Source organism: Epinephelus fuscoguttatus, linkage group LG20 (assembly GCF_011397635.1).
Source record: "Epinephelus fuscoguttatus linkage group LG20, E.fuscoguttatus.final_Chr_v1".
In the NCBI taxonomy this organism is placed as follows: domain Eukaryota; kingdom Metazoa; phylum Chordata; class Actinopteri; order Perciformes; family Serranidae; genus Epinephelus; species Epinephelus fuscoguttatus.
This window is the reverse complement of record NC_064771.1, coordinates 376,613-402,424: the sequence shown is the minus strand read 5'-3', so window position 1 is coordinate 402,424 and position 25,812 is coordinate 376,613. Positions and strand designations below refer to the sequence as shown.

Genomic DNA, 25,812 nt, shown 5'->3' with positions numbered 1-25,812 from the left:
CGAGGGAGGGATGGGGAGGGCTGTGGTGTGGAGAGGGAGAGCCAAGCCTCGGGGGTATATGTGCAGGGCCACGAGGGAGGGATGGGGAGGGCTGCTGCGCAGAGAGGGAGAGCCGAGGCTCAGGAGTATGTGCGGGGCCGTGAGGGAGGGATGGGGAGGGCTGCTGCGCGGTGAGGGAGAGCCGAGGCTCCCAGAGAGGGAGAAATAGAACCAAGTAGGATAAAATACTCGTGTGCTCGTCTGGTAGGAGGGGCTCAGGGCAGAGACGAATGAAACCTAACTCAAATGAGACTCAAAAATCAACCGTTTTCAGGCTCTCTACCTACTGCAGCTTTAACGTGAGTTTGGCAGTACTGAAGGTCATATTAGTTTGCTACTGTGTTAGCAGGGGCTGGGGATATGCTTTCAGGTGCGTGTTTATTACAGAACTGTATATTAGATGATGCGGCCGTTAGCATTAGCATCGCAGGCTAACCTGTTGACGCTACTGTAACCAGATAAATACATAGATACATATGCGGGGTAATATGTGAAAGTAATGTTAGTATTATTATTGTCATTTTGTTTGAGATGTATAAGGACTGTTAATACTTGTATTCAGCGAGAGAAGAGTGTGTAAGATTGTGTGCAGACATAAACATTAAAACATTTGTTTTAACTGTATTTAAGGTGTCAGCTGTTTTATATGGTGCACCCACAACACACTTGGACGAGAGTGCAACATTTGATTCCTCACCGGGGCCATCATTCCAACAGCCAGCTCCTCACAAGTGTGCTGGCTTCCTTTGTATGTTTTCCTATTCCTCTGCTGGTCTGACATTGCCTCCTCTCTGCTCTCTCAAGGTACCGCTGCACACTATTGACTGCTCGTTGTGTGCATCCAGCAGACACCAGTGACTCACCTGCTTTTAGCTTTGGCAAGTCACGGCAAGAGCTGAATCTGTTCCTCAGACAGCTCCGTGCCAAGCTATTGACTCTCCCAGGTGTTTCACCAGCCCGCTTATTTTGTCTTTATCAAAGGCGTGCAGCAGAGCTCATTATAAATTGTCCTTTCTGTCAGTGGTGCTGCTTTTGTCCCAGTACAATCTGACCAGTAATGGACTCAGTGCATGCTTCCTCACTGCAGAACCACTTTGAGAGGATTAAGAGTATCCTCCAGCACCATGAGACTCTAATGGTGACCGCTGCAGCAGAGGCCAGTCTCCGACTGCTAACGAGCAGATGCTAGCAGCATTAGCCACCTAGGTACAGCAGTTAGCCATGGAATTAACCCATGCTCCAGTCATGGCACCGCCAACTGCTCCACCCTGCCTACACCACCTGTGCCACTTCCTGGAGCCACACCTGAACCCCTGGTGAGGAGAGCCTGAGGGGTGCAATATGTTCCTGATAAACCGCTCCGTCCTGTTTGCAATGCAGCCCTACACCTTCGCCACTGAGGAGGCTAAGGTGGCTTTCACCATCAACCACCTGATGAGGAGAGCTCGCCTATGGGGAACTGCAGAAGGTGAGTAGAGGACTTTGGCCTGCTTGTCTTTGCAGGCCTTTTTCTGCTGAGCTTCACAAGGCCTTCAGTATGGGGGCTTTTGGAGCAGACGCAGGCTGAGGACTGATGACTCTGTGCCAAGGGCATCAGACTGTGGTTGACAACTCTAATGACGTAGTCAGGCCCACCAGAGTGAGTGGACCTCTACAGCCCTGTGTGACACCTTTCTCCATGGGTTGGCAGATTACATTAAAGATGAACTGGTGTCCCATGATCCCCCATCCACCTTGGATGGGTTGGTTGAGCTGGCCTTTAGAGCTGATCTCTGCATCCAGGCACAGAAACGTGAATGATGCCAGGGGACCCAGAGAAGTCAGCTGTCACCCCAACCTCAAGGTCCAGCAGCAGCTTCCAGTCTAGCTGCGGCAGCAGGGCCACAGCCCAGGAGGCCTGAACCAATGCAGTTAGGACAGACCAGTCTGACTCCGCATGAGCGAGAGTACTAATGCCTGGTGAGCCCTGCCTGTACCGCCGAGCAAAAGGCAGAGCTCACCAGTAGATGGGGGGAATACTGGTGAGCCAGACCCCAACAAGACTCTCCTCCAGCCACTTATTTTATGTCATACACCACCCTGCTCACTCCACAAAAGTGCTCTACTCTGTAATGTCTGTGTAGCTGTTTTTGTTTTGTTGTCTCTGTGATTGTTTTTGTTTTGTATTGTAATGTGATTTTGTTTTTTATGTGCTGCAGAACAGGAACCTGCTGAAAACCAGTTTTAACTAAGTCGGGCCAGTTTACCTGTATCACATCTAATGTTACTTTTAATTCTTTCCTGTATAAATAAATAAGTTAAATTAAATTCTCTCATGTCCATATACGATGAAAAAACGAAGACAGTACTAACAGTGAACTGTCGTTTAATTTGTGCACATTCATTGTTGTGATTCTACATGTACAAATGGTGATAGTTTTATCGGTACAACAATGCATTTGATACATTTTAAGCCTCTTATGAATAGAAAACTGTAAAGCTTGCTGCACAAAGAGTCTTTGCACTACATTCAGAGAACAAATACATGGTTTTTACATACACACATTTTAGTTCAGATGCTGTGTCATATAGATATTTCCAAGTGGCCTGACATAGTAACATGTTATGTTTTACATGGTTAATTAAACACAGATCTGTAAAAAATACTTAACAGAGCTGTTGTGTTTGTATAGTACAAGGTTCACTGTAAGGTTTACTGTGGGTATAAATAAGAAAAGTGACATTATAATGCCTACAACTGTATCTAATTAATTATATGTTTATGCTATAAGTGTAGAACACTAACAAAAGAGAAGTGTTTATAACATCTGAATATGGCCTTTAGATGATGAAGGCGATGATGAAAAAAACATTACATCTATAAGCCTCATTCATTGTTCAATGTACAGTAAACATTTTGGTCCATTCTTCATTTCAGTACTCAGTCTGATTTATACAACTGGTTGAATGCAATTCATATGTACTACAAGTTGTAAAATATAATTGTTTTAATTTAATTCGAGTGACCCAGTGGCCAAATTTTCCTGAAACTCCCTTGCCAGAGAATTATTTAAATTCTCAACATTACCAGTTTGGAGCAGTGCATTCACAGTGGCAACCCCATGCTGCTAGTTGGTGTGTGTCAATTAATAAAATATTCACTAGCTTGTCAACAATCTCATTTTGCAACTCTCTGCCCGTTTTATTTAATATAAATCTCTGTGACTAAAAGCTTAAGTTTATGCCCAAAATCAGTTCTTTACTGAAACTGTTGTTATATTCTGAAAGAGGTAAATATCTTACTATATAATGACGAAAACTCTGTGGGTGTGTCTGTCTGTGTCTCTGTTTCACGTTTTTCTCCTGACTGATTTGGTCAATTCATGTGAAATTTGGCTCAGTGGTAGAGGGTCATGGGAGAATGCGAATGAAGGAATATTACATCATCAAGTTTGACCAATCTGCATGAAACTCAGTGAACATAATCTAGGGACCAATATTTAAAGTTCCCCCTTGGCAAAAGTTGGAAAACTTTGAGCTTCTATAAGGCAATGAATATTGCGGAGGGTGTGGCTGATCACATAAAGGTGTATAACATCTCAAGGGTTTCACAGATCAGCACGCAACTTTATAGGCATATGACCACGCCCTCCACAATATTCATTGCCTTATAGAAGCTGTTGTATTTTGAAAGACATCAATTGCACATCTGTCTGTCCTGGAGGAGGGATCCCTCCTCAGTTGCTCTTCCTGAGGTTTCTACCGTTTTTTCCCCAGGTTTTTTTGGGGGAGTTTTTCCTTATCCACTGTGAGGGTCCTAAGGACAGAGGGATGTCGTATGCTGTAAAGTAAAATTGAATTGAAATTTTGTGCAGTGGAAAAAAGGGCTTTAGAAACCTTGTGGATCTGATTGGTTATTTTGGTTCAGGAGAGGTTAATTTGTGTAAAAGCAACCATTCACGCTCACATTCACACCTATGGACAATTTAGAGTTATCAATTAACCTAGTCCCCAGTCTGCATGTCTTTGGACTGTGGGAGGAAGCCGGAGTGCCCGGAGAGAACCCGCACTGACACAGGGAGAACATGCAAACTCCGCACAGAAGGGCTCCCACGCCCGGGATTGAACCGGCAACCCTCTTGCTGTGAGGTGAGAGTGCTAACCACCACACCACCGTGCCGCCCCTGGCAAACATAATAAAAAGATGTTTTTTTAAATTTATATTCTTTTTAATGAATTTCTCAAAGTGGGGTTGTATGAGGCACTTATCCATAGTCATTGCATTAGCTACAGAAGATGGTGGTTGACACGCCCCAAGTTTGGGGAAGCAGGCAGGAGTACAGCTGCAGAAGCTAAGCAATGTTCTGCTGTGGACAGGGGCAGCAGCAAAACATATTAGCCACCTAAAAATGGTTCACTTAAAAAAATATCAGTTTAAGTTTACACTAGATTCAGAATATCATCTCTGTTTCACCTTGCCATCAAATAGCTGTTTCCGAAGGGGAACTGACGGTATGATCTATTCTGTTTCAAAGCCACCAGACCTTAGCCTGGTTCCAGACCATAGACCCCGCCCACTCAACTGAGTAGGCTTGCATCTCTGGTCTGGCCTACTGCAATGAATTTGCGATTTATCTCCTCCAAACAATGGAAGGACCAATGAACGCCGGGGGTGGGGGCGGGTCTAGCGATTAGCCAATCAGCACCACGCTGATGTCAAGCTGTGCGCTGGTGGGTAACTGGTGAGGATAGCAACAATGGCGACTGCTACAGATCCTACAGACCACATTAACGATGCTATCGAGGTATTTCGCCACTACTCGCGTTAATGGAGGACCAAATTAAGGAAGCTGCTAAACTGGATTTAACGGCAATGCAGCTGGGCATGCACAACGATGGAGACATTTTAAATGGGCAATGCTCGCTTGTTTTCGGCAACCCCGAGGCATGGATACTAATGACGTCAGATTCTGGGTGAGTAGTTGATCTCTACTGATTGGTTAGGGAAAAATCAAATTCCCTCCCCCTTGTAAATCGCCTTCAATGGAGGCGATGCCAGACTGAAGGTTCTGGGAGCTTCAGTCTGACACTCAGGCTAACTAGACCTCTCTAATAAAAACAGTCATTTCACCTGGCAGAGTGTGGGAGTGGTTGCGTTTAATGCTACCTCAGTCAGTTAGTTGTGTGTGTTACTGATATGTTATTGTGTGACACTGGTGTTTTAAAGGCTTAGTTTCGTTTCAACAAAGTCACATGAATAATAATAATAATAATAATATTTTTATGGTGTACGCCAGTTAAAGTGGCAGCAAGTCTGAGTAGCTCCTGTTTTTAAGCCATGTTTGAGTGTGTTTTTTTGTTTGTTAATTTTTCCAATGTGATGAGGGATGACCTTCTGGCTCTGAGAGGAATCACTTGCGGAGTTAGACACCTGATATCGGCTGAGCTGAGGAAGCCATCAGAGGCTGCAAAGCAGGAGCTAAGCTAAAGGCTAGGAGTTGGAGATACAAGCCTTTCCCGCCATCAGTCCTTATGGGGGATGTAAACTCACTATCCATGTGAAGAGCTGCTGGCACTGGTGAGGAGCCGACGACTCTACAGGGAGTGTAGTCTCATGTGCTTCATGGAGACGTGGCTGAATGACAACGTGCCTGACTCCTGTGTAAACCAACCTGGCTTCTCTACTGTGCGAGCAGACAGGGTCGCGAAGACGAACGGCAAAAAAAGAGGTGGGGGAATGATCCTGCTTGTGAACAATAAATGGTGTCATCCTGGACATATCATGGTGAAGGACAAGATCTGCTCACAGGATATTGAACTGTTGGAAGTCGGTCTTAGACCGTTTTATGTACCACGGGAGTTTTCACACATTGTCGCCATTATTGTCTACATTCCACCACAGGCAGTGACAGCAGTGGCGTGTGACGACATCCATGAAACTGTCGCTAGGATTCAGACTCAGCATCCTAGTGCATTCATTACAATAATGGGGGATTTTAACAACACTGCTCTCTCCTCCCATCTGACTGGGTCTGTTCAGTATGTGGACTGCCCACCAGGGAGAATAAGACACTAGATTTGTTTTATGGAAATGCCAAGGACACCTGCGGTGCCTCTGCCCTACCACTTGGCAGATCAGATCATAATCTGGTCTCTCTCCAGCCTACATAAAAACCCTTTGTATTAAAGTTGCCTGTTACCACCCGCTCAGTCAGGAAGTGGTTCCCGGAGAGCAGTGAGTCTCTCAGGGACTGTGTTGAATGTACAGACTGGACTGTACTACTGGAGCCACAGGACAACATGAACATGGACAAGAGGGTGGATATATAACAGTATATATAAACTTCTGTAGCGACACTGTGATTCCAGTAAAGACTGTACACTGCTTCCCCAATAATAAACCCTCAGTTTACAATAATAGCAAGCAGCTCCTCAACCAGAAAAATCTGGCGTTCAAGAAAGGGAACAAGGAGAGGCTCCGGGAGGTTCAGCTTGAGCTGAAGGGTAGACTGAGACAGGCAAAGCTGGACTACAAAAGAAAGGTGGAGAGTAAGCTGCAGCAGAACAACGTCAGAGAGGTGTGGAAGGGAATGAGGAACATCACAAGCTATTCAAAGAAGAATAGCCAGGTTATGGATGGTGATGTGGACAAAGCCAACAACTTCAACCTGTTTCTTAATAGGTTTGATGGAGGGGGCAGTGTTCACCCTACCCTTGCATCCATCCTCTCTTCCACAGTGTCACCTGCTAGTAGCCCCTCCTCCACTACTGCAGCTACAGCTACCACCCACAGCCAACTAACACAGTCCTTTAGAGCAGACAAGATGAGGGCGGAGCTCAGGAAACTGTGTACAGTTAAAAGCTGCGGGCCTGGATGGAGTGTGTCCAAGGCTCCTGAAAGACTGTGCAGCCCAGCTAGTGGAACCCCTTCAGTGGCTCTTTAACAGGAGTCTTCAAACAGGCAAAGTCCCGGTGCAGTACCGGTGCCCAAAGTCGAGTGCCCGGCCAAGTTAAATGACTCTCGACTGGTGGCCTTAACATCATACATTATGAAGTCCCAGAAGCGCCTGTCAGGAGCACATGGGAGTGGAAGATGCGGTTCTTTACATGCTGCATCAGGCCTATACCTACTTGGAGGAGCCAGGATGTTGTGTGAGGATCATTTTTCTTGACTTTTCAAGTGCTTTTAATACTATTCAGCCCCCCATACTGAGAGACCGGTTGGAGGGGATGGGAGTAGATCGCTTCCTGACCTCCTGGATAACAGACTACCTGACAGGGCGGCCTCAGTATGTCAGATTTGGAAGCTGTGTCGCGGGTATGGTCAGGAGCAGGACTGGTGCTCCACAGGGAACTGTTTTAGCACCCTTCCTTTTCCCACTCTACACAGCGGATTTTAAGTACAACTCAGAGTCCTACCTCATACAAAAATACTCTGACGATACAGCTATTGTGGCTTGTATCAAGAGCAATCAAGAGTGGTGTCTCCACCTGAACACAGCAAAACAAGGATGGTGGATTTCAGAAGAAAGAAGTCACACCATCAACCAGTCTCCATACAGGGGGAGGACATTGAGGTGGTGCACACCTACAAATAGGAGGGGGCAGAGCCACCTGTTCTTACTGCGAACACTGAGGTCCTTTGATGTGTGTGTGGAGATGTTGACCATGTTCTATTATACAGTGGTGGCCAGTGCATTTTTGTATGCTGCAGTGTACTGGGGAAGAAGCTTGACAGACAAAAGCACCAAACGTTTGGACAAGTTGGTTAAAAAAGCTGGCTCAGTGCTTAGCAGGAGACTGGACCCACTAAGAACTGTGGTGGAGAGGGGCACATTGAACAAACTGAAAGCTATAATGGACAATAGCAGACACCCTCTCCACAGCCTCCTGGAGCAAGAGGAGCAGCTGCAGCAGTCGGCTTAGAGACAGAGTGTTTCAGGAGATCCTTCATCCCCCTGGCAAAAAGACTGTTTAACACCTCTTGAATCCAGTCACACACTCACACTTACACGCATCACTTTAGTCACAACTGGCTCAATCAAGGCAGCAGTAGAGGGCTGTTTAGCCCAGTTGAGACCAAGGATTTGCGACAAGATTAGTTGAAACAGGCACCTACTTGCAATGTGCCATTCTGAAATGTTGTTCAAACCTGCCGGTTTACAGCAATGCAACTAGATGGGACGGTCTATCATCTTTATGCAACAACTCTCTTCCATTCTGATTTCCAGCTTTTCAGGCTTATTTTGTGGCTGATTATAATTTGCAGCTTCTAAATGATGACAGTGAGATACTGGCTACAGTTGTATTTTTAGTGTTAAAATGGGGAAAAACAGAAACGAAACGAGCATCAGTTGGACTGTATTTATAATAAATATGCCACAATAATATAAATAATCAGCACCAATTAATCAGTCAGTGAGAATGTGTGTGTTTGGGGGGGCATAAGCACATACAGTGAGCAGCAGCAGCAACCCACTGTCCCATACCGGCACACCATGAGGACAGAAACGGTGGGCTCAGAGGGGACAGAGCACCTGCCTCAGCAAGTGAACGTGCCCTCTGCATTCATTTTGATTTAACCAGCAGACTTCACTACAAGTTGACTGGCTGAAAAAAACAGGTGATGTGCTTTACTTTCTAAAACCAGCCACTGGTGATTTCACCAGCTAAGTTGCAGGTGACACCATCACCTGGCTTGAGTCAAGGTCAGACCACAAAAGTTTACACTGCTACAAATTTTCTGTGAAACATTCTAAAACGGTTTTGTCTCATTGCAAATCAATGGTCTGAACTGGACTTTAGATATAATAACTGTTTTCTTCAAAACATACTTATGGCTTTGAGGGGAGCAAAGATGGATTTAACAGCTCCAGAAAATGTGAAAATATTCCAATTTTAGCCCAGGTACACTGTTTTTTAGGTGACTAAAATACATTTTGCTGCTGTCCCCGATACACAGCAGTACATTGTTAGCTTCTTGCTATCTGCTTTTCCAAACTGGGGGCATGCCCTTCTACTGTAGGCAATAAATTGACTGTGGATAAGAACCTCATGCATCCTCATTTCAAACAATTCAAACTATTCCTTTAAGTACAGTGCACACAGAAGTCCACACATGGCAACTTCCATATTTGCAAAGGAACAACCAGTATACTCCTGGTGACACCAGTATTCAATTTTCACAGCAAAATAAATATATTCTACTTAAATTACTGTAATCACTGAATTTTCTTGCGTAGGAGTTTATTTGCGCTAATCTTTTAAAAACTATCATACACATCCTGTCACCGACAGATTTTGCATATATATGCAGATATCTGTACATAGCAATTAACTGGAGTGAGACAATTTTTTGGAACTTGCTTGACCTTGACCTACTTGACCTTACTGTATTAACTGACCTATTGTGACCCCTTGGATAATCACAGCCTTGTACAATTTTACAGTCACAGGTAAGAGACCTACACACATTCAAAAGAGGTATGGCTATCCTAGGTATATTGACAATAAGAGAGTTTCTTAGCAATATCCAGAGGTGTTCAACATCCAAATGCCAAAATATCCAAATGTCAAAGCATTTGCTCCCACATGGTGTTCAAGGCCTTGGTGTCATCATTTGTTTTTTGGTGGGACTTTTTGGTTATGGCTGAATTTGGCATAATATCTGTATGACAAATGGTATCAACCCAAAAATTGCTGCAACAATTTATAAGACACAATTGAACGTGAGAACGGCCATCATATACTTGATCATAATGTTCTAAGGCCTTCTACACTATAAAATTTTGTATGTTTGAATGGATGCTTAACCAAAACACAATGTTTATTACAAATTTATGACTAGAAAAACTTTGACTTGCTATGACCTGCTTTCTCCCCTTAAAAATGGTTCTATGGTGGGTCTCGGAGGGTTGAATAAGTAACAGTATTGCCAATGTGACATTATCCCACTGGTGACCAAGCTAATGAGCTTGTTTAGAACTCACTCTCCTCCAGAATCTCTTCCATTGTCTCCCCAAGTGTCATCTCTCCATCACTAATGGACAAGCTTTTCCTGGTGAGAAAGTCAAGCCCTGTTGTGCCACAGACCTTCATCCTCTGACCTTTAACCTCTCCTATTCCAAGCCCCCCATCTATTCCATGTACAGCCACCTGAAACAGGTGCGGGTGTGATGCAGAGGTGCCATCCTCGTCGTAGCAGTCACTCTGCTGGGAGCACTGTGGGTGGCGCCCTCCAGTGAACTTCCACAGGTGCTTTAGGGAGACACTCCGAAAACAGCTCCTGATCTGAAAGTGGTTGGTGAACAGGAAGAGCTGCCAGCGCTTCTTCAGTTCAGCTTGGACCTAATTTTCAGTATAAAGAGAAGTGTCATTGAAATGTAGCGTGTTACAGATTACTGGTTACCTTTTTAAAAATGTAATAAGTGATATAACTATTTTAATTACGTTATTAAGAGTAATATCACTTCTTACATTTGATTACTTTTTAATTATTTTTCTAACACACACTTTAACTTTAAAACTTTTAGCAAAGAGGCTGTGCCAAAACAAGACATTCCTGCATGGCCAAAAAAATGCAACGTAACAGAATGTTTTATTCTACATCTTAACTTCTTACCAAAAAACAACATATTCAGATGTAACACCTCTGTAATCTATATTTTAAATAGTAACTAAATTTAATCACATTTTTCTTTTCTATTTTTTTCTTTCTCATTGTAATTTAATTACATGTAAGAATTTACTTGTTCTGTCTGTTTACCAACTGGTGCTGGGCAGATATCATACAGTTGGTTTATATAACTGATTCTGCCTAAGATAACTGCTGGAAATTAGGTTCATTTGTTCGAGTTTGTGGTCCAAAACAAAACAATGAGCTAAAACAGGCTAAAAAAGCTTGGCCGTTATCTACAAAGTTGGATAATAAATATCTGTAAATTTGTCACTATGAATGACAGCTTCACATTACACAGTCATTTACCATTTTTAATATTATGAATATCAATTGGTTCAGCCTTAAAGTCGAATTAAAAGAAATGTACCTCTCCATTAGCAAAACAGTACAGCACAGCAACCAAGAATCCCTGAAAAAGGTTACACATTACAAATTATGGTTAATGTGGGTTTGTAACAAAAAAGACTTGCAATGTTTTTCTTTTTCACAGGTGTTACCTGAAATGAGCTGAGGGTGAGGTTGATGAAGTTCCTGGCATAGCGACTGCTGCCCTCCACACATTCATCTATCAGCACAGTGAAAACCACTTCATGGATTCCCAGCAAAGGAATCAGTACCAGTGTTGCTCTGGCCAAGCTGAAGGTTATTAACAAAAACATGATGTGGTGAATAAACTGAGACTTTTAGGACAAGGCAGAAACAGAATTAAAAGAATACACTACACTACTACTTTTTACTTTTACACTATACACTACTTTTCAAGATGCACTTCACTTGGAATGTGTTCAAGATGGCTGCTGCTGTTTTTCTCTGAATCTGTGGCTGATTTTCTATCTCAAAAAATATGAGGAATCCTGCATTAAACTCAAAATTTCTGCTGCTGTTTCAACTAATAAGATTAAAACAATCTCAATACTGAAAAATTGTGGACTTTGCTGGTATCTTTGGAGGTTTTTGGCTCTATTTGAATCTATTCTGCTGAACTCTGGGCCCAGGAGGCCTTGATGACCAACCATGCCTCCTAAGCCTCAAACAACACCACTGAGGAATATGTCACCATGGCTCAAGTACGTGAATTGTTTGACCAGCAAAAGGTTTCTGAATCTGAAGAAAAAGTGAGAGAACTATTCAGTGAGAAACTGCAACTGGATCATCTGAAAATACAGCTGGACTGGGCTCATAGGGGCTAACCTTTGTAGTTATTATCGAACATTATCTACATTTCATCTGTGTATAAGAAGTCTAAGTCAAGAAACTATGACAAATTCATTCATTATTTATCTTCACTCAAAGATAAATAATGTAGTTCAAGCTGAAGCCAATGGTTCACCACCAGCCTGTTCATGTTTCCAACCGCTTTTCCCCACTCAGCGACACACTCGCTGAGGAGAAAACTCTGGTTATCGGCAGTTCTTTTTTGAGAAACATGAAGTTAGCAACACCAGCGGCCATAGTCAAATGTATCCCTGGGGCCAGAGCGGGCGAGCTTGAGTCAAATTTAAAACTGCTGGCTAAGGCTAAATGTAGATTTAGTAAGATAGTTATTCACATCGGCAGCAATGACATCTGGTTATGCCAATTGGAGGTCACTAAAATTAATGTTGCCTCAGTGTGTGAATACGCTAAAACTATGTCGCACTAAGTAGTTTTCTTTGGACCCCTCCCAAATCTGACCACTGATGACATGTTTAGCCACATGTCATCATTTAAGCACTGGCTGTCCAGGTGGTGTCCAGCAAACAATGTGGGTTTCGTGAATCATTGGCAAACTTTCTGGGGAAAACCTGATCTGATTAGGAGAGACGGCATTCATCCCACTTTGGATGGAGCTGCTCTCATCTCTAGGAACCTGGCCAAGTTTATTAGTAATTCAAAACCCTGACAACCCAGAGTTGAGACCAGGACTCAGAGTCGAAGTCTTACACACTTCTCTGAGCTTCTAGTGCAGTTACCCATCCATAGTTTTATACAAACGGTGTCTATCCCCCGACCACCTAAATTATCTAAATCTAAAATTAAACAAAGAGGAGTTGTGCATGACAACCTCATAAAAATTAAAACCTCCTCTGTGATAGAAAGACAAAACAGAAGAATTAAATGCGGACTGTTAAATATCAGGTCTCTAACATCTAAAGCAGTGTTAGTGAACAAATTAATATCATATATATATTGATTTACTCAGCCTCACTGAAACCTGAAACTGTGTCAAGATGAATACGTCAATCTAAATGAATCCACTCCTCCCAGTCATAATAATACCCACATTCCTCAAGGCAGCGGCCGAGGTGGGGGGGTTGCTGCCATTTTTAACGCTGGTCTGTCTATTAATCAGCCCTAAACCTAAACTAGATTATAATTCCTTTGAAAGCCTTGTTCTTAGTCTTTTACATCTGACCTGGAAAACCTCTCAGCCACTTTTATTTGTTGTAGTGTACCGTGCTCCTGGCCTGTATTCTGAATTTGTATCTGAATTCTCAGAGTTTTTATCCAGTTTAGTTCTTAAATCAGATAAAGTTATTATTGTAGGTGATTTTAACATTCATGTTGATGTTGATAATGACTCCCTGGCTACTGTGTTTATCTCATTATTAGACTCCATTGGCTTCAGTCAGGGTGTACATAAACCCACTCACTGTTTTATCCATGCCCTCAATCTAGTTTTGACGTATGGAATTGAAATTGATAACCTAACAGTCTTTCCACAGAATCCCTTGCTATCGTATCATTATTTGATTACTTTTGATTTATTTTTACTCGATTACATGCCACTCAGCAACAGTTACTATACTAGATGTTTATCAGATAGTGCTGTTGCAAAATTTAAGGAAATCATTCATTCGTCGTTAAATTTAATACCATGTCCTTCAGTAACAGAGGTTTCCCGTACTGACTTTAAACTCTCCCGTAATGATCATCTTGTCGATAGCGCCGTAGGCTTGCTGCAAACAACACTCGACTCTGTAGCACCTCTTAAAAAGAAGTCAGCAAAGCAAAGAAAGTTCGCTCCTTGGTATAACTCTCAAACCCGTAACTTAAAACAAATATCACGAAAATTTGAAAGGAATTGGCGATTGACCAAACTGGAAGAATCTGTGCAGACAGTCTCAAAATGTATAAGAGGGGCCTCCGCAATGCCAGAGCAAACTATTACTCAGCTTTAATAGAAGAAAATAAGAAAAAACCCAGGTTTCTTTTCAGCACTGTTGCCAGGCTGACTGAGTCTCAGTTCTATTGAGCCTTGTATTCCTTTAGCCCTAAACAGTAATGATTTTATGAGCTTTTTTAATGGCAAAATTCTAATTATTATATTAATATATTAATTAATTCTATTATCATCAACGTGTCTCTTAGACCCCATCCCAACTAGGCTACTTAGGGAAGTCTTAACTTCAGTTAACACTCACTTATTAGACATGATCAATATATCTTTATTAACAGGCTATGTACCACAGTCTTTTAAGGCAGCTGTAATTAAACCTCTAAAAAAAAGCCCACCCAGATCCAGAGGTGTTAGCCAACTACAGACAAATATCCTCAAAGATCCTTGGGAAAGTAGTTGCAGACCAGCTGTGTGATTTTGTCCATGATAATAATTTATTTGAGGAATTTCAGTAAGGATTTAGAGTGCATCATAGCACTGAGACAGCACTAGTTAAAATTACAAATGACCTTCTGATTGCTTCAGACAAAGGATTAATCTCTGTACTTGTTTTATTAAATCTTAGTGTGGCATTTGACACAAGTAACCATCAAATTCTGCTACAGAGACTAGAACATTTATTTGGCTTAAAAGGTTCTGCACTAAGCTGGTTTAAACCTTATTTATCTGATCATTTACAGTTTGTTCATGTTCACGATGAATCATCCTTATGTACTCAAGTTTGTTTTGGAGTTCCACAAGGTTCTGTGCTCGGACCAATCCTATTCACTCTATACATGCTTCCCTTAGGTGACATCATTAGAAATCACTCTGTAAATTTCCATTGTTAATTGATACACAATTGTATTTATCGATGAAGCCAGAAGAAAGCAATCAATTAACTAAACTCCATAATTGCCTTAAAGACATAAAAACTTGGATGAGCACCAATTTCCTGATGTTAAATTCAGACAAAACTGAAGTTATTATTCTTGGCCCCAAACAACTCAGAGACTCTTTATCTGATGACATAGTTTCTCTAGATGGCATTGCTCTGGCCCCTGCCACTACCATAAGAAACCTCGGAGTAACATTTGATCAAGATTTGTCTTTTAATTCTCATTTAAAGCAAACCTCACGGACTGCATTTTTTCATCTGCGTAATATTGCGAAAATTAGGCCTATCCTGACCCGAAAAGATGCAGAAAAATTGGTCCACGCTTTTGTTACCTCAAGGCTGGATTACTGTAACTCTCTGTTATCAGGTAGCTCTAGTAAGTCCTTAAAAACTCTCCAGCTAATTCAGAATGCAGCAGCACGTGTACTAACAGGAACTAAGAAACGCGATCATATCTCTCCTGTTTTAGCTTCTCTGCACTGGCTCCCTGTAAAATCCAGAATTGAATTTAAAATCCTACTGTTAACTTATAAAGCTCTAAATGGTCAAGCTCCATCATATCTTAGAGAGCTCATAGTGCCATATTATCCCACCAGAACACTGCGCTCTGAGAACGCAGGGTTACTCGTGGTCCCTAAAGTCTCCAAAAGTAGATCAGGAGCCAGAGCCTTTAGCTATCAGGCTCCTCTCCTGTGGAATCATCTTCCTGTTACGGTCCGGGAGGCAGACACCGTCTCCACATTTAAGACTAGACTTAAGACTTTCCTCTTTGATAAAGCTTATAGTTAGGGCTGGCTCAGGCTTGTCCTGTACCAGCCCTTAGTTAGGCTGACTTAGGCCTAGTCTGCCGGAGACCCCTCTATAATACACCGGGCCCCTTCTCTCCTTCTCTCTCTCTCTCTCTCGTATCCTATTACTGCATCTAGCTAACCCGGCCATTCTGGATGTCACTAACTCGGCTTCTTCTCCGGAGCCTTTGTGCTCCACTGTCTCTCAGATTAACTCATATCACAGCGGTGCCTGGACAGTGTGACGTGTGTGGTTGTGCTGCTGCCGTGGTCCCGCCAGATGCCTCCTGCTGCTGCTGCCATCATTAGTCATTAGTCATACTTCTTCTGTTATTATACACATATGATTATTGTCACACATGTATACTGCCAGGTATTAATACATACTTTCAACATATTGTACCGCAGTAACCAGAACTATAACTATAATATTATTACTTCCATTAATGTTGTTGTAAGATACTGTCATTACCTGCATATCTCTCTCGCTCTCTCTCTCTCTCTCTCTCTCTCTCTCTCTCTCTCTCTCTCTCTCTCCCTGTGTCATATGGATTACTGTTAATTTATCATATTGATCTGTTCTGTACGACATCTATTGCACGTCTGTCCGTCCTGGAAGAGGGATCCCTCCTCAGTTGCTCTTCCTGAGGTTTCTACCGTTTTTTTTCCCCCGTTAAAGGGGTTTTTTGGGGAGTTTTTCCTTATCCGCTGTGAGGGTCTTAAGGACAGAGGGATGTCGTATGCTGTAAAGCCCTGTGAGGCAAATTGTGATTTGTGATATTGGGCTTTATAAATAAAATTGATTGATTGATTGATTGATTAAATTCAGACAAAACTGAAGTTATTGTTTTTGGCCCCGAACAACTAGGAGACTCTTTATCTGATGACACAGTTTCTCTAGATGGCATTGCTCTGGGCTCTAACACTACCGTAAGAAACCTAATATTTGACCAAGATTTGTCTTTTAGTTCTCCTTTAAAGCAAATCTCACGGACTGCATTTTTTCATCTGCATAATATTGCGAAAATTGGGCCTATCCTGACCCGAAAAAATGCAGAAAAATTGGTCCACACTTTTGTTACCTCTAGGCTGGATTACTGTAACTCTCTATTATCAGGTAGCTCTAATAAGTCTTTAAAAACTCTCCGGCTAATTCAGAATGCAGCGGCACGTATACTAACAGGAACTAGGACACAAGATCATATTTCTCCTGTTTTAGGTTTTCTGCACTGGCTCCCTGTAAAATCCAGAATTGAATTTAAAATCCTAGTTAATTTATAAAGCTCTAAATGGTCAGGCTCCGTCATATCTTAGAGAGCTCATAGTGCCCTATTATCCCACCAGAACACTGCGCTCTGAGAACGCAGGGTTACTCGTGGTCCCTAAAGTCTCCAAAGTAGATCAGGAGCCAGAGCCTTCAGCTATCAGGCTCCTCTCCTGTGGAATCATCATTCTGTTACGGTCCAGGAGGCAGACACCGTCTCCACATTCAAGACTAGACTTAAGACTTTCCTCTTTGATAAAGCTTATAGTTAGGGCCGGCTCAGGCTTGCCCTATACCAGCCCCTAGTTAGGCTGACTTAGGCCTAGTCTGCTGGGGGACCTCCTATAATACACCGAGCACCTTCTCTCCTCTCTCTCTCTCTCTCTCTCTCTCTCTCTCTCTCTCTCTCTCCCCTTTGCTAACACTCATGTCCTGTTATTGCATCTTGCTAACTCGGCCATAATGCATGTCACTAACTCGGCATCTTCTCCGGAGCCTTTGCGCTCCACTGTCTCGCAGGTTAACTTATATCAAAGCGATGCCTGGATAGTGTGACGTGTGGTTGTGCTGCTGCTGTGGTCCTGCCTGATGTCTCCTGCTGCTGCTGTTATCATTAGTCATACTTCTACTGTTACATGATTATTGGCAAATATGTATACTATCAGATATTAATATATACTTTCAACTTATTGTACCACAATAGCTGTAGTTATAATTATAATTATAAATTATAAAGTCTATGAAAGTTACAAGCTTTAGTTTCAATGAATGTTTTCCAATTCTCAGCTCTACCAAGAAATACAGTCATGGCTTTAATAAGTCTTGGTTCATAGTTGATTTATTTAAGCTGTCTATAGAAAGTATGTCTCATATTTACAAATCTTACAGAAATAAATATACTCATTCAGGCAGAACTGCAAAAAAGAAATATTTCAGTGAAGAATTTAAGAGGTCTTCAAAGGAAATTAAAATCACGTAGAAACTCATAAATTATGGAGGACCGGAACTGCCAAAATTAAAAATAAATACATAAATAAATAAATGAGTCAATAAATAAATTCATATGCCATTAAACTGCACCAAAAATATATAAAAAATAAATGTAGGCATTGATTAACTGATGAAATGCACCTTTTCTTTTTACATTTATATTCCCTCACACATTCTTTGTACATTTACATTCCTATATACATTTTAACATTTACATTCCTTCACTCATTCTTTATACATTTACACTTCTTCATACGTTTACACTCCTTCAAATATTTTTGTACATTTACATTCCTTCAGACATTTAATACAATTTATACAATTACATTACTTCCTGAATTCTTTTCACATTTACATTTCTTCAGAATGCAGAAAGGCATGAAGAAAAGTAAATGCAAATGGTGGCTGTCCAAAGTGTGTCATGAGGATGACAGACTTTGGACAGCCACCTCATTTTCATTTACTTTTCTTACCCTGCCACATGAAGAAATGTAAAGGCAAATGAGGGGGCTGTCCAAAGTGTGTCATGGGGTGAACTTTTCACCTATTGGTTGATCGACACCTGAGTGCATGGATCGACTATACATGCCTTGCTTCCCACAGTCACAGCCAGGTTAGAGGAAACCTCAGAGGACTGTGATAGCTGGGACCGTATAGAGCTTGGAGCTTTATCCCCATCTTTATTCAAGAAAGTGGAATATCAGTTTGAGAGCATTATTTATTGATTTCACGTTCAGATTTTGTAAAATTGTCCCTCAAAACCCTGCCCTTGCACTCAAATAGCCTCTGCTTGCGCTTAGATCTACTAAGTTTCTGCTCAAACTGTGTGCTTGCACTCAGATACCAACCCTGTCAAAATCCCCCAACCAATAGAAGGTTTACAGTTGACCAATGAAATGATCCCTGCCTCCTTGCGGGCGTGCTCGCTTTAGTTTTAGAGCGTCCCATCCGGGCAGGTACTCTATAACCGGGTTCATCCACTCCCACCCTCCAGGGCTTTATTAAATGTTCTTCCCTTGCTTTCTTTACGACTTTTGTAATGACGCCGATTGTCGCGAATTCACATCATATCGCTTCCATTCAGACTGCAGCAAAGATAGCGTATGTATTCCCCCAATGCCAGTTTGTGCATTTTCAATATGTACCTAGGAACCTTTTGCAAGCACTGGTTTCTTGCAGAGGTGGAAAAAGTACTGAAAAATTCTATTTAAGTAAAAGTACGTTTACTTTGATGAAATTCCACTTAAGTACAAGTAAAGCTACCCATCTAAAAATCTACTCAAGTAAAAGTAAAAAGTAGTTAGTTTAAAATGTACTTAAAGAGGCAACAGATAGATTGTTGTTTTTTTAGCTTGGCGCCACCTAGCGTCAGCAGTGTTGCTCGCACTGTCACAAAGACCAAATTGACTGTGGGAATCAGAGATAATCAATAAAATGCAGGCTGTAAATCCACCAGTATACCTCTATGTATATGTAGAATGAGAAGGTGTGTGGACACTCTACTAAATAAATGAGTAAAGAGACCGAGCAACAATTATCAGATTTATCTGAAGAAAAAACAACAAATAGTAATGCAAAAAATTATACCAGAATGCACAGTACCAGTACAAACAACTCACAGTAAATTAAACCAATATGCACAGTATCAGTACAAACAGTAGACACGTGAGGGACAATGTATAGTGAGCCGTTGACTGTTGAAAACTGTCCGAGGGCTGCCGTAGAATGGCAACGAGGATGTCAGCCGACCAACAGTTGCTACCCGGTCCCTTGTTGCGGCGATTTGCGATGCTGGCCAGCTAGGAATTAACTAGCAGCCAGTACAGTACAGTCCTCTCTCGTCTAGCTGACATTTAGCTGTGTTACTTACTGATCCATTAGAAAGAAAGCTAGCTGGACACCGGTGTTGAAGCCTCTTTGGTCACGGAGCTCCCTCCATCTCTTGAACGCCTGAGGTTTACTCTTGTTTTTCTTCTGTTTTATCACTCTCCTTTTTGTGCATCCTCGCCTCCTCAGACAGAGGAGCTCCTTTTCTTTTGCTCGGCCGTTTTCACTTGTCTCCAAACTTTGTCCGTCTGCCATTGTGCTCTTGACTCAACTATCTCATGCCCCGTTCAGTTCCGCATAAGGACCAGCTCCTGTCCCTGATTGGCTGACCTACCAGTTTCGCAATACATGACGGGTTTCCTGCCGTAAAGCAGATTTTTTCCGCGAAATGTCGGCACCGGTGGCAGAAGCTTATTACAAAGATTGCAAAGCCATTCAGTAAGCTATGTAAATGCTGATAGTCTGATTTTACTGTGTATACAACCCTGTGCAACCCACATTGCCCACATTGTTTTCATAATGATATATTTAGGAGGAAATGCTGTCTGTTACTTCTTTAAAGTAGAAGTTACTTCCAACAACTTGATGGGGGTCACTCCTATGCAGTGCAAAAATGGTCCAAGGGTCATAAATCCAATCCGAAAACTGGTTATTTTTCTATGATGAACCATAGAATTCAATTTAATTTAGGGTTGCACAATATCATTCGAGTATCACCATCGCAATGTGTTCTTGTGCAATAGTCATATTGTGAGACTCGCAGTGTAAGTTTATCATATCAATATAATATTAGCCAAGGGTGGCAGTAGCTCAGTCCATAGGGACTTGGGTTGGGAACTGGAGGATCACCTGTTCAAGTCCCCGTCCGGACCAAATATGGAGCATGGACTGGTGGCTGGAGAGGTGCCATTTCATCTCCTGGGCACTGCCGAGGTGCCCTTGAACAAGGCACTGAACCCCCCAACTGCTCGGGGTGCCTGACCAAGGCAGCCCCCTCACTCTGACATCTCTCCACTTTGTGCATGTATAGGTCCTGTTTGTGCATGTGTGTGTCTTTTGGACCTGTGTGTTATAAAATTGAATTTCCCCTCAGGGGGATTAATAAAGTATATAAAATTTAAAAAAAAAAAAAAAAAAAATTAAAAAGGCAATATGCCATACTTATTTTGCTGGTTAATACTTCAGGTTGTGAAGTTCTCAATTTCCATGACAGTTTGAGCTATTCAAGTTATTGCAATACACTGTATATTGCAATACATATCGCAGTATACAAAATCGTCGCATTGTCAGTTTTGTCTAATATTGTGCAGCCCTCATTCATTTTGACTAACCAACACAACTGTTGATAGACTGATGACTGATGATACACAGAGCAACTTTTTGAGCAATATTGTTGGGCATTATTCTCAGGGATGCAAACAGATGTAAGGTCAAAAAAAGAGAGAGCCTGTTGAAGCGAAATTCTGAATATTAAAATACAGTAACACTAGTTTGGAAGAATACTGTGTATTCCAAAACAGAACAAATCCACTGAGCAAGTGTTTCCCCTATATGCAACTAGCAGCGGTGGTGCTCTGCTGCTGAAATATGACTGCTGCTGCTGATTTATTTTAAGTTTTTTTTTTTTTGCTCTTTAGAAACCACTGTTTTATTATTTGGTGCTACGGATGCTTCATATCCAGGTCAATTCACACACTTGTGTGTAAAGCATATAAGATGAGAGGAGAGGGCTCTGTCTTATCTCTTCATAAACTAAAGTTATATTATTTTGTGCGACGGACGCATCATATAATAACATATCAATATACTATTTATCGTGTTATACGGTGAAACAGTTCACCTTATAAGGAATTCCACCAGATGTGTGTGGGTTGCGTCTGTGCTCTGGAATGGCAGCAGAGCCGATACGTTTCAATTCTAGTCTCTGGGCTCTAGTTTCCTGGCGCGGCGCAGGGTGGTGAACCCCGCACAGAGCTAGTTTCGAGCAGCGCAACCCGAGGCATGCTCAGTTTGGTAGTTTGGCAGACCGAGGTGCGCTGAGATGGATGTGGTGGCGCAGCAGGGCGAGGTGTCGACAGATCCGGCTTGGCACAGTGACAGTTTCGTGCCAAAAGTCTTCACCGAAGGTGCGCTAAAAGCTTGCCAGCTGAAACCAGGTCTACTGTCAGCGCAGGCGGAGCGCAGCCGGTGTAGCCGAAGTTTGGTTGACCGGCGGACAGTGCGCACATGTCACCAAAACCTCACAGGCAGGTTTCCAGAATATCAGGCACATTAACAATGCAATAAATACCCAAAAAAACACTATTCAATGCAACTATCTGCAATCAGCACATAAATGTACCTCTATATCGACTGTCTCGTCACATCTGATGTCAGATCAAAGGGGATGGGCACCGTTTGGCACATTTGGCATGCGTAATGGAAACCCAACTTGATTTGATTAACAGAGCTGCAAACTAATGAGGTCACATCCCTCTCAGCCAACCACAAACAGCCACAGCATCAGATAGGGAGTATATGTTCAGCATCTGTCATCTTAGAAAAGTCAAAAGAAAAGAAACAGAGTGAGACTGCAGCAGTAGCACCGAATCCCATTCTGTGCATTCAGCCTCTCTTCTCGCCCGCTCAGAATCAAACATATGGAGTTCCTCATCTGTATGCTCCGGCTCAAACAGGCACGGCTCTGGGTCTGTGTCTGCTACAAGAAACTCTTCAAAATCACGTTCAAAGTCGTCCATTGCAGCTACTATAGTCCAGAGATATTGCTAGGCTGAATAAACAGCTGAGTTCTGTTTACCGGCTATGCTGTCAGTCAGTGTGCGGGCTGGAGACTGGCGGAGCAGAGAGGGGAGGGGGTCCCTACTTGGTATGGTAAACGAGTATGTGTGTCTGAAGTGTGTCTGTTACGCTAGAAGAGTCAGAGTTTGGGACGGAGTCTTTTACCCCCTGGAGTGTTACTGGAGTTTTTGGAGTGCTCAAATAAACTGGCCTTTTTCCCGAATGCTCCTCTGGTCTCCTGCTCGTGAGGGATTCATTACAATATCGTAACATGGTTTAGATTTCTAAATAAATATTCACCTCATCACTAGATAGACCTACTCCTGAAAAACTCATGCGCAGGGCTTTTTGTCCCTACGAGTCCACTGTCATTTACCCGACAGGAGGGGTGAGCGAGTGAGCCCTGCAATCTAGACTTTGACCGCTGATGTCACTGTTTTCAACCCATTTTACACAGTGGCCCTTTAAGGGCGAGGCGAGGGGCTCATTTGATTGGTGTGATGTGTGTAAAACCCACTCCACGCCTTCTCTCCTCCCTCTTTCCGACTTGCGCAGGTAGGAGGGAGGGAGGTGGGACAGACGAGTACGTGCCAGTGCGCACGGTGTGCCAAACTCCAAAATCCACCTGGCCACACCCAGTTGGCGAAGCGCAGGTCCGCTGTGCCCCTGCCTTGCCTGGTCTGCGAAACTAGAGCCCAGTGTGTGTGCTTCCATCGGCTGCGGCTGTGCTGCGTTCCGGCTCCGTCACAGCTGCGGCGCTCCGGTCCGGAACCCTCCGCAACAGATACAAAGGACTTCTATTTTTGCCGGACGCCGAAGCACTATGCAGCAATTCAGCACAGAGCAGATCATGCGGGGCAGGAAGTCGTGCACAGAAACAAAATAAAACATCCGGTTAATTTAAAAAATAAAATACACTTAAGTCAACAGGTCAGAGGTTTCCAGACGTCATTTCACCCCATTGACACCATGGACGAGGAGACGTTAAACATGGAGGTGCACCAAGATGTCTTCCTAGTACTACTCCTCTGGTTTTGTGGTTCTGTTTATAGAAACTATATCTTGTTATATAGTGCGATTATGCGTGAATTTGCAGGATCTCGTGGGTCCTCGTGACTCCCGCTGTCCTGCGGAGCTGCACCGCTCCGCACAGCAAATGCAGCAGATGGGTGTTGACAGACGGCGGAGCACGCAGCGGAGAACCAGCGCAGCCATTCTGCAACGGACATGCATCCAGTGGAATTCGAGCGTTATATTGTTTACATGATGGCATGTCATTTCTGTCTCTACATGGTTGCACCTTTACAATCCTCTTCTGCTCTCTGTATCGCGCACATCACAAGTTCGGCCCCGATGCGCGTACACACACACACACACACACACACACGTGCCGAAGCACTCCCACCCTCCTCCATCTCTCTCTCCAGTAACTCGCTGGCAACGGCCGCTTATTCTGGGTCAATTCCACGCAAGATTTCCGAGTGCTTGGTTTCTATTTAGCAGAAAACTTTTTTTTTTTTTTTTTACTTAGTAACGGATGTGATTTCAAATGTAGCAAAGTACAATACTTCAGTCAAAATTTACTTAAGTAAAAGTAAAATTACAAATTTCAAAAACTACTGAAAAAATGACAAATTACACAAAAAACTACTCAATTACAGTAACCTGAGTAAATGCAATTAGTTCTCCTCTGGTTTCTTGTACTGGTTGGAGTGACAACTCCGTTTCATGGAAGCACTTACATTTCTTCATGCATTTCTGCATGCATGAAGAAATGTAAATGTGAAAAGAATTCAGGAAGGAATGTAAATGTATAAATTGTATTAAATGTCTGAAGGAATGTAAATGTACAAAGAAAAGATGCATTTTATCAGTTAATTAATGTCTACATTTATTTTCTATGCATTTTTGGTGCAATTGAATGGAATATGAATTTATTTATTGACTCATTTATTTATTTATGTATTTATTTTAGGCTAAATAAACAATTGAGTTTTGTTTACAGGCTACGTCTGTGCCTGTGCCTACTCACCGGTGTATCCCTTCCCGGATCGCGCAGGACGTAAACACACTATACTTCCATGTATCAAACTTCTTCTAAAACGACTAAAAAGGACTCTCATTTTTTGAATTAATGTTTAAACACGTTTATTTCAAATGCACGCACAGAATTGCCAGCTTCAGGGTTTCTGTAACATTTATTTGTTCACTTTTACCGAGTGAGTTACCCCCTATAGACTTCAATTGTATTCGCTAAGCTAAGCCGCAATGCTAACCGCTGAGACCCTGCCACTGGACGTACAGACACAAAAAAGATATCGATCAGGTTGTCTCAATATGAAAATGATAGAGATAGATAGGAAGGGCATAACTCCCAAATCATCGGAGTATTCCTTTAACAATCCATTTGATATAGCTCAAAAATTGAGTGATTTTTTTGTTTTTAACATTTGTTATGAATTAACAAATAAAGTTCATCCTTATCATGGTAATCCACTGGTATTTATGCCAATTAATTTTCCCATCATTTCTTCTTTTAAACCCCGATATCCAGGAAATAAGTGACATAATTGATGAATTAAAATTATCATCAGCTGGTCATGACAATATTTCTGTATATCTTGTCAAAGAGCTAAAACAGTCCATACTGCAGCCATTGGCTCACATCTTTTCATTGTCTTTGAAAACAGGTATTGTGCTCAAGGATTTTAAAGTTGCCAAAGTTATACCTCTGTTTAAAGCAGATGATCCATTTCACTTTAATAACTGCAGAACCATATCTATTTTGCTATGTTTTTCAATTTTTTTTTTTTTTAGAAAAAGCTATATATAAACAAATTCTTTTTCATTTAGATTCAAATTCAATTCTTTACAAACACCAGTATGGCTTTCGAAAACATCACTCCACTTACATGGCTCTGCTTCACCTGACTGACAAAATTAATTCAGCACGTGAGAACAATGACTATACTTGTAGTATTTTCATTAATATTTTAAAGGCTTTTGATACAGTAAGCCATTGTATTTTATTAGAAAAATTGTATGAATATGGAAGTCAGTTTGTTTGTGTTAAGGGTTGCTATTCCAACAAGTTTAGATTACCCTGTAGGGTTCCACAGGAGTCCATTCTTGGACCAGTATTATTCCTCATCTATATCTGTCTCAAATATCCTTTCCCCAATAATTTTTGCTGATGACACAACCCTCGTTCTTTCCAATTCAAATTTTGATCCACTGGTGAAAGATGTGAATGCTGATTTAACTGCCTATGCTATGTGGTTCAGATTAAATCAATTTTCTTTGAATATAAGAAAATCTAACTTTATTATTTTCAGTGGCAAAAAGGCTTACTCTAAAAAATGATCTAAAATTATAATTGAGTCTATTGAGATGCCTCAAGTGTCCAGTACAAAATTTTGGGGCATTTTTGTT

General features: G+C 42.0%; 1 protein-coding gene across 1 annotated transcript in view; it reads right to left on the bottom strand.

Moving 5' to 3' along the window:
* Nucleotides 1–2,181: 2,181 nt before the first annotated feature.
* LOC125880997 (glucagon-like peptide 2 receptor) overlaps nt 2,182–25,812 on the bottom strand; it is a 63,710-nt gene continuing 40,079 nt past the window's right edge. Inside the window, exons 11-13 of the mRNA XM_049563894.1 lie at nt 11,194–11,332; nt 11,064–11,105; nt 2,182–10,365 (exon numbers count right to left, since the gene is read on the bottom strand). Coding sequence (XP_049419851.1) covers nt 9,997–10,365; nt 11,064–11,105; nt 11,194–11,332 — 550 coding nt within the window. The 3' untranslated portion in view covers nt 2,182–9,996. The remainder of the gene's footprint in view (nt 10,366–11,063; nt 11,106–11,193; nt 11,333–25,812) is intronic.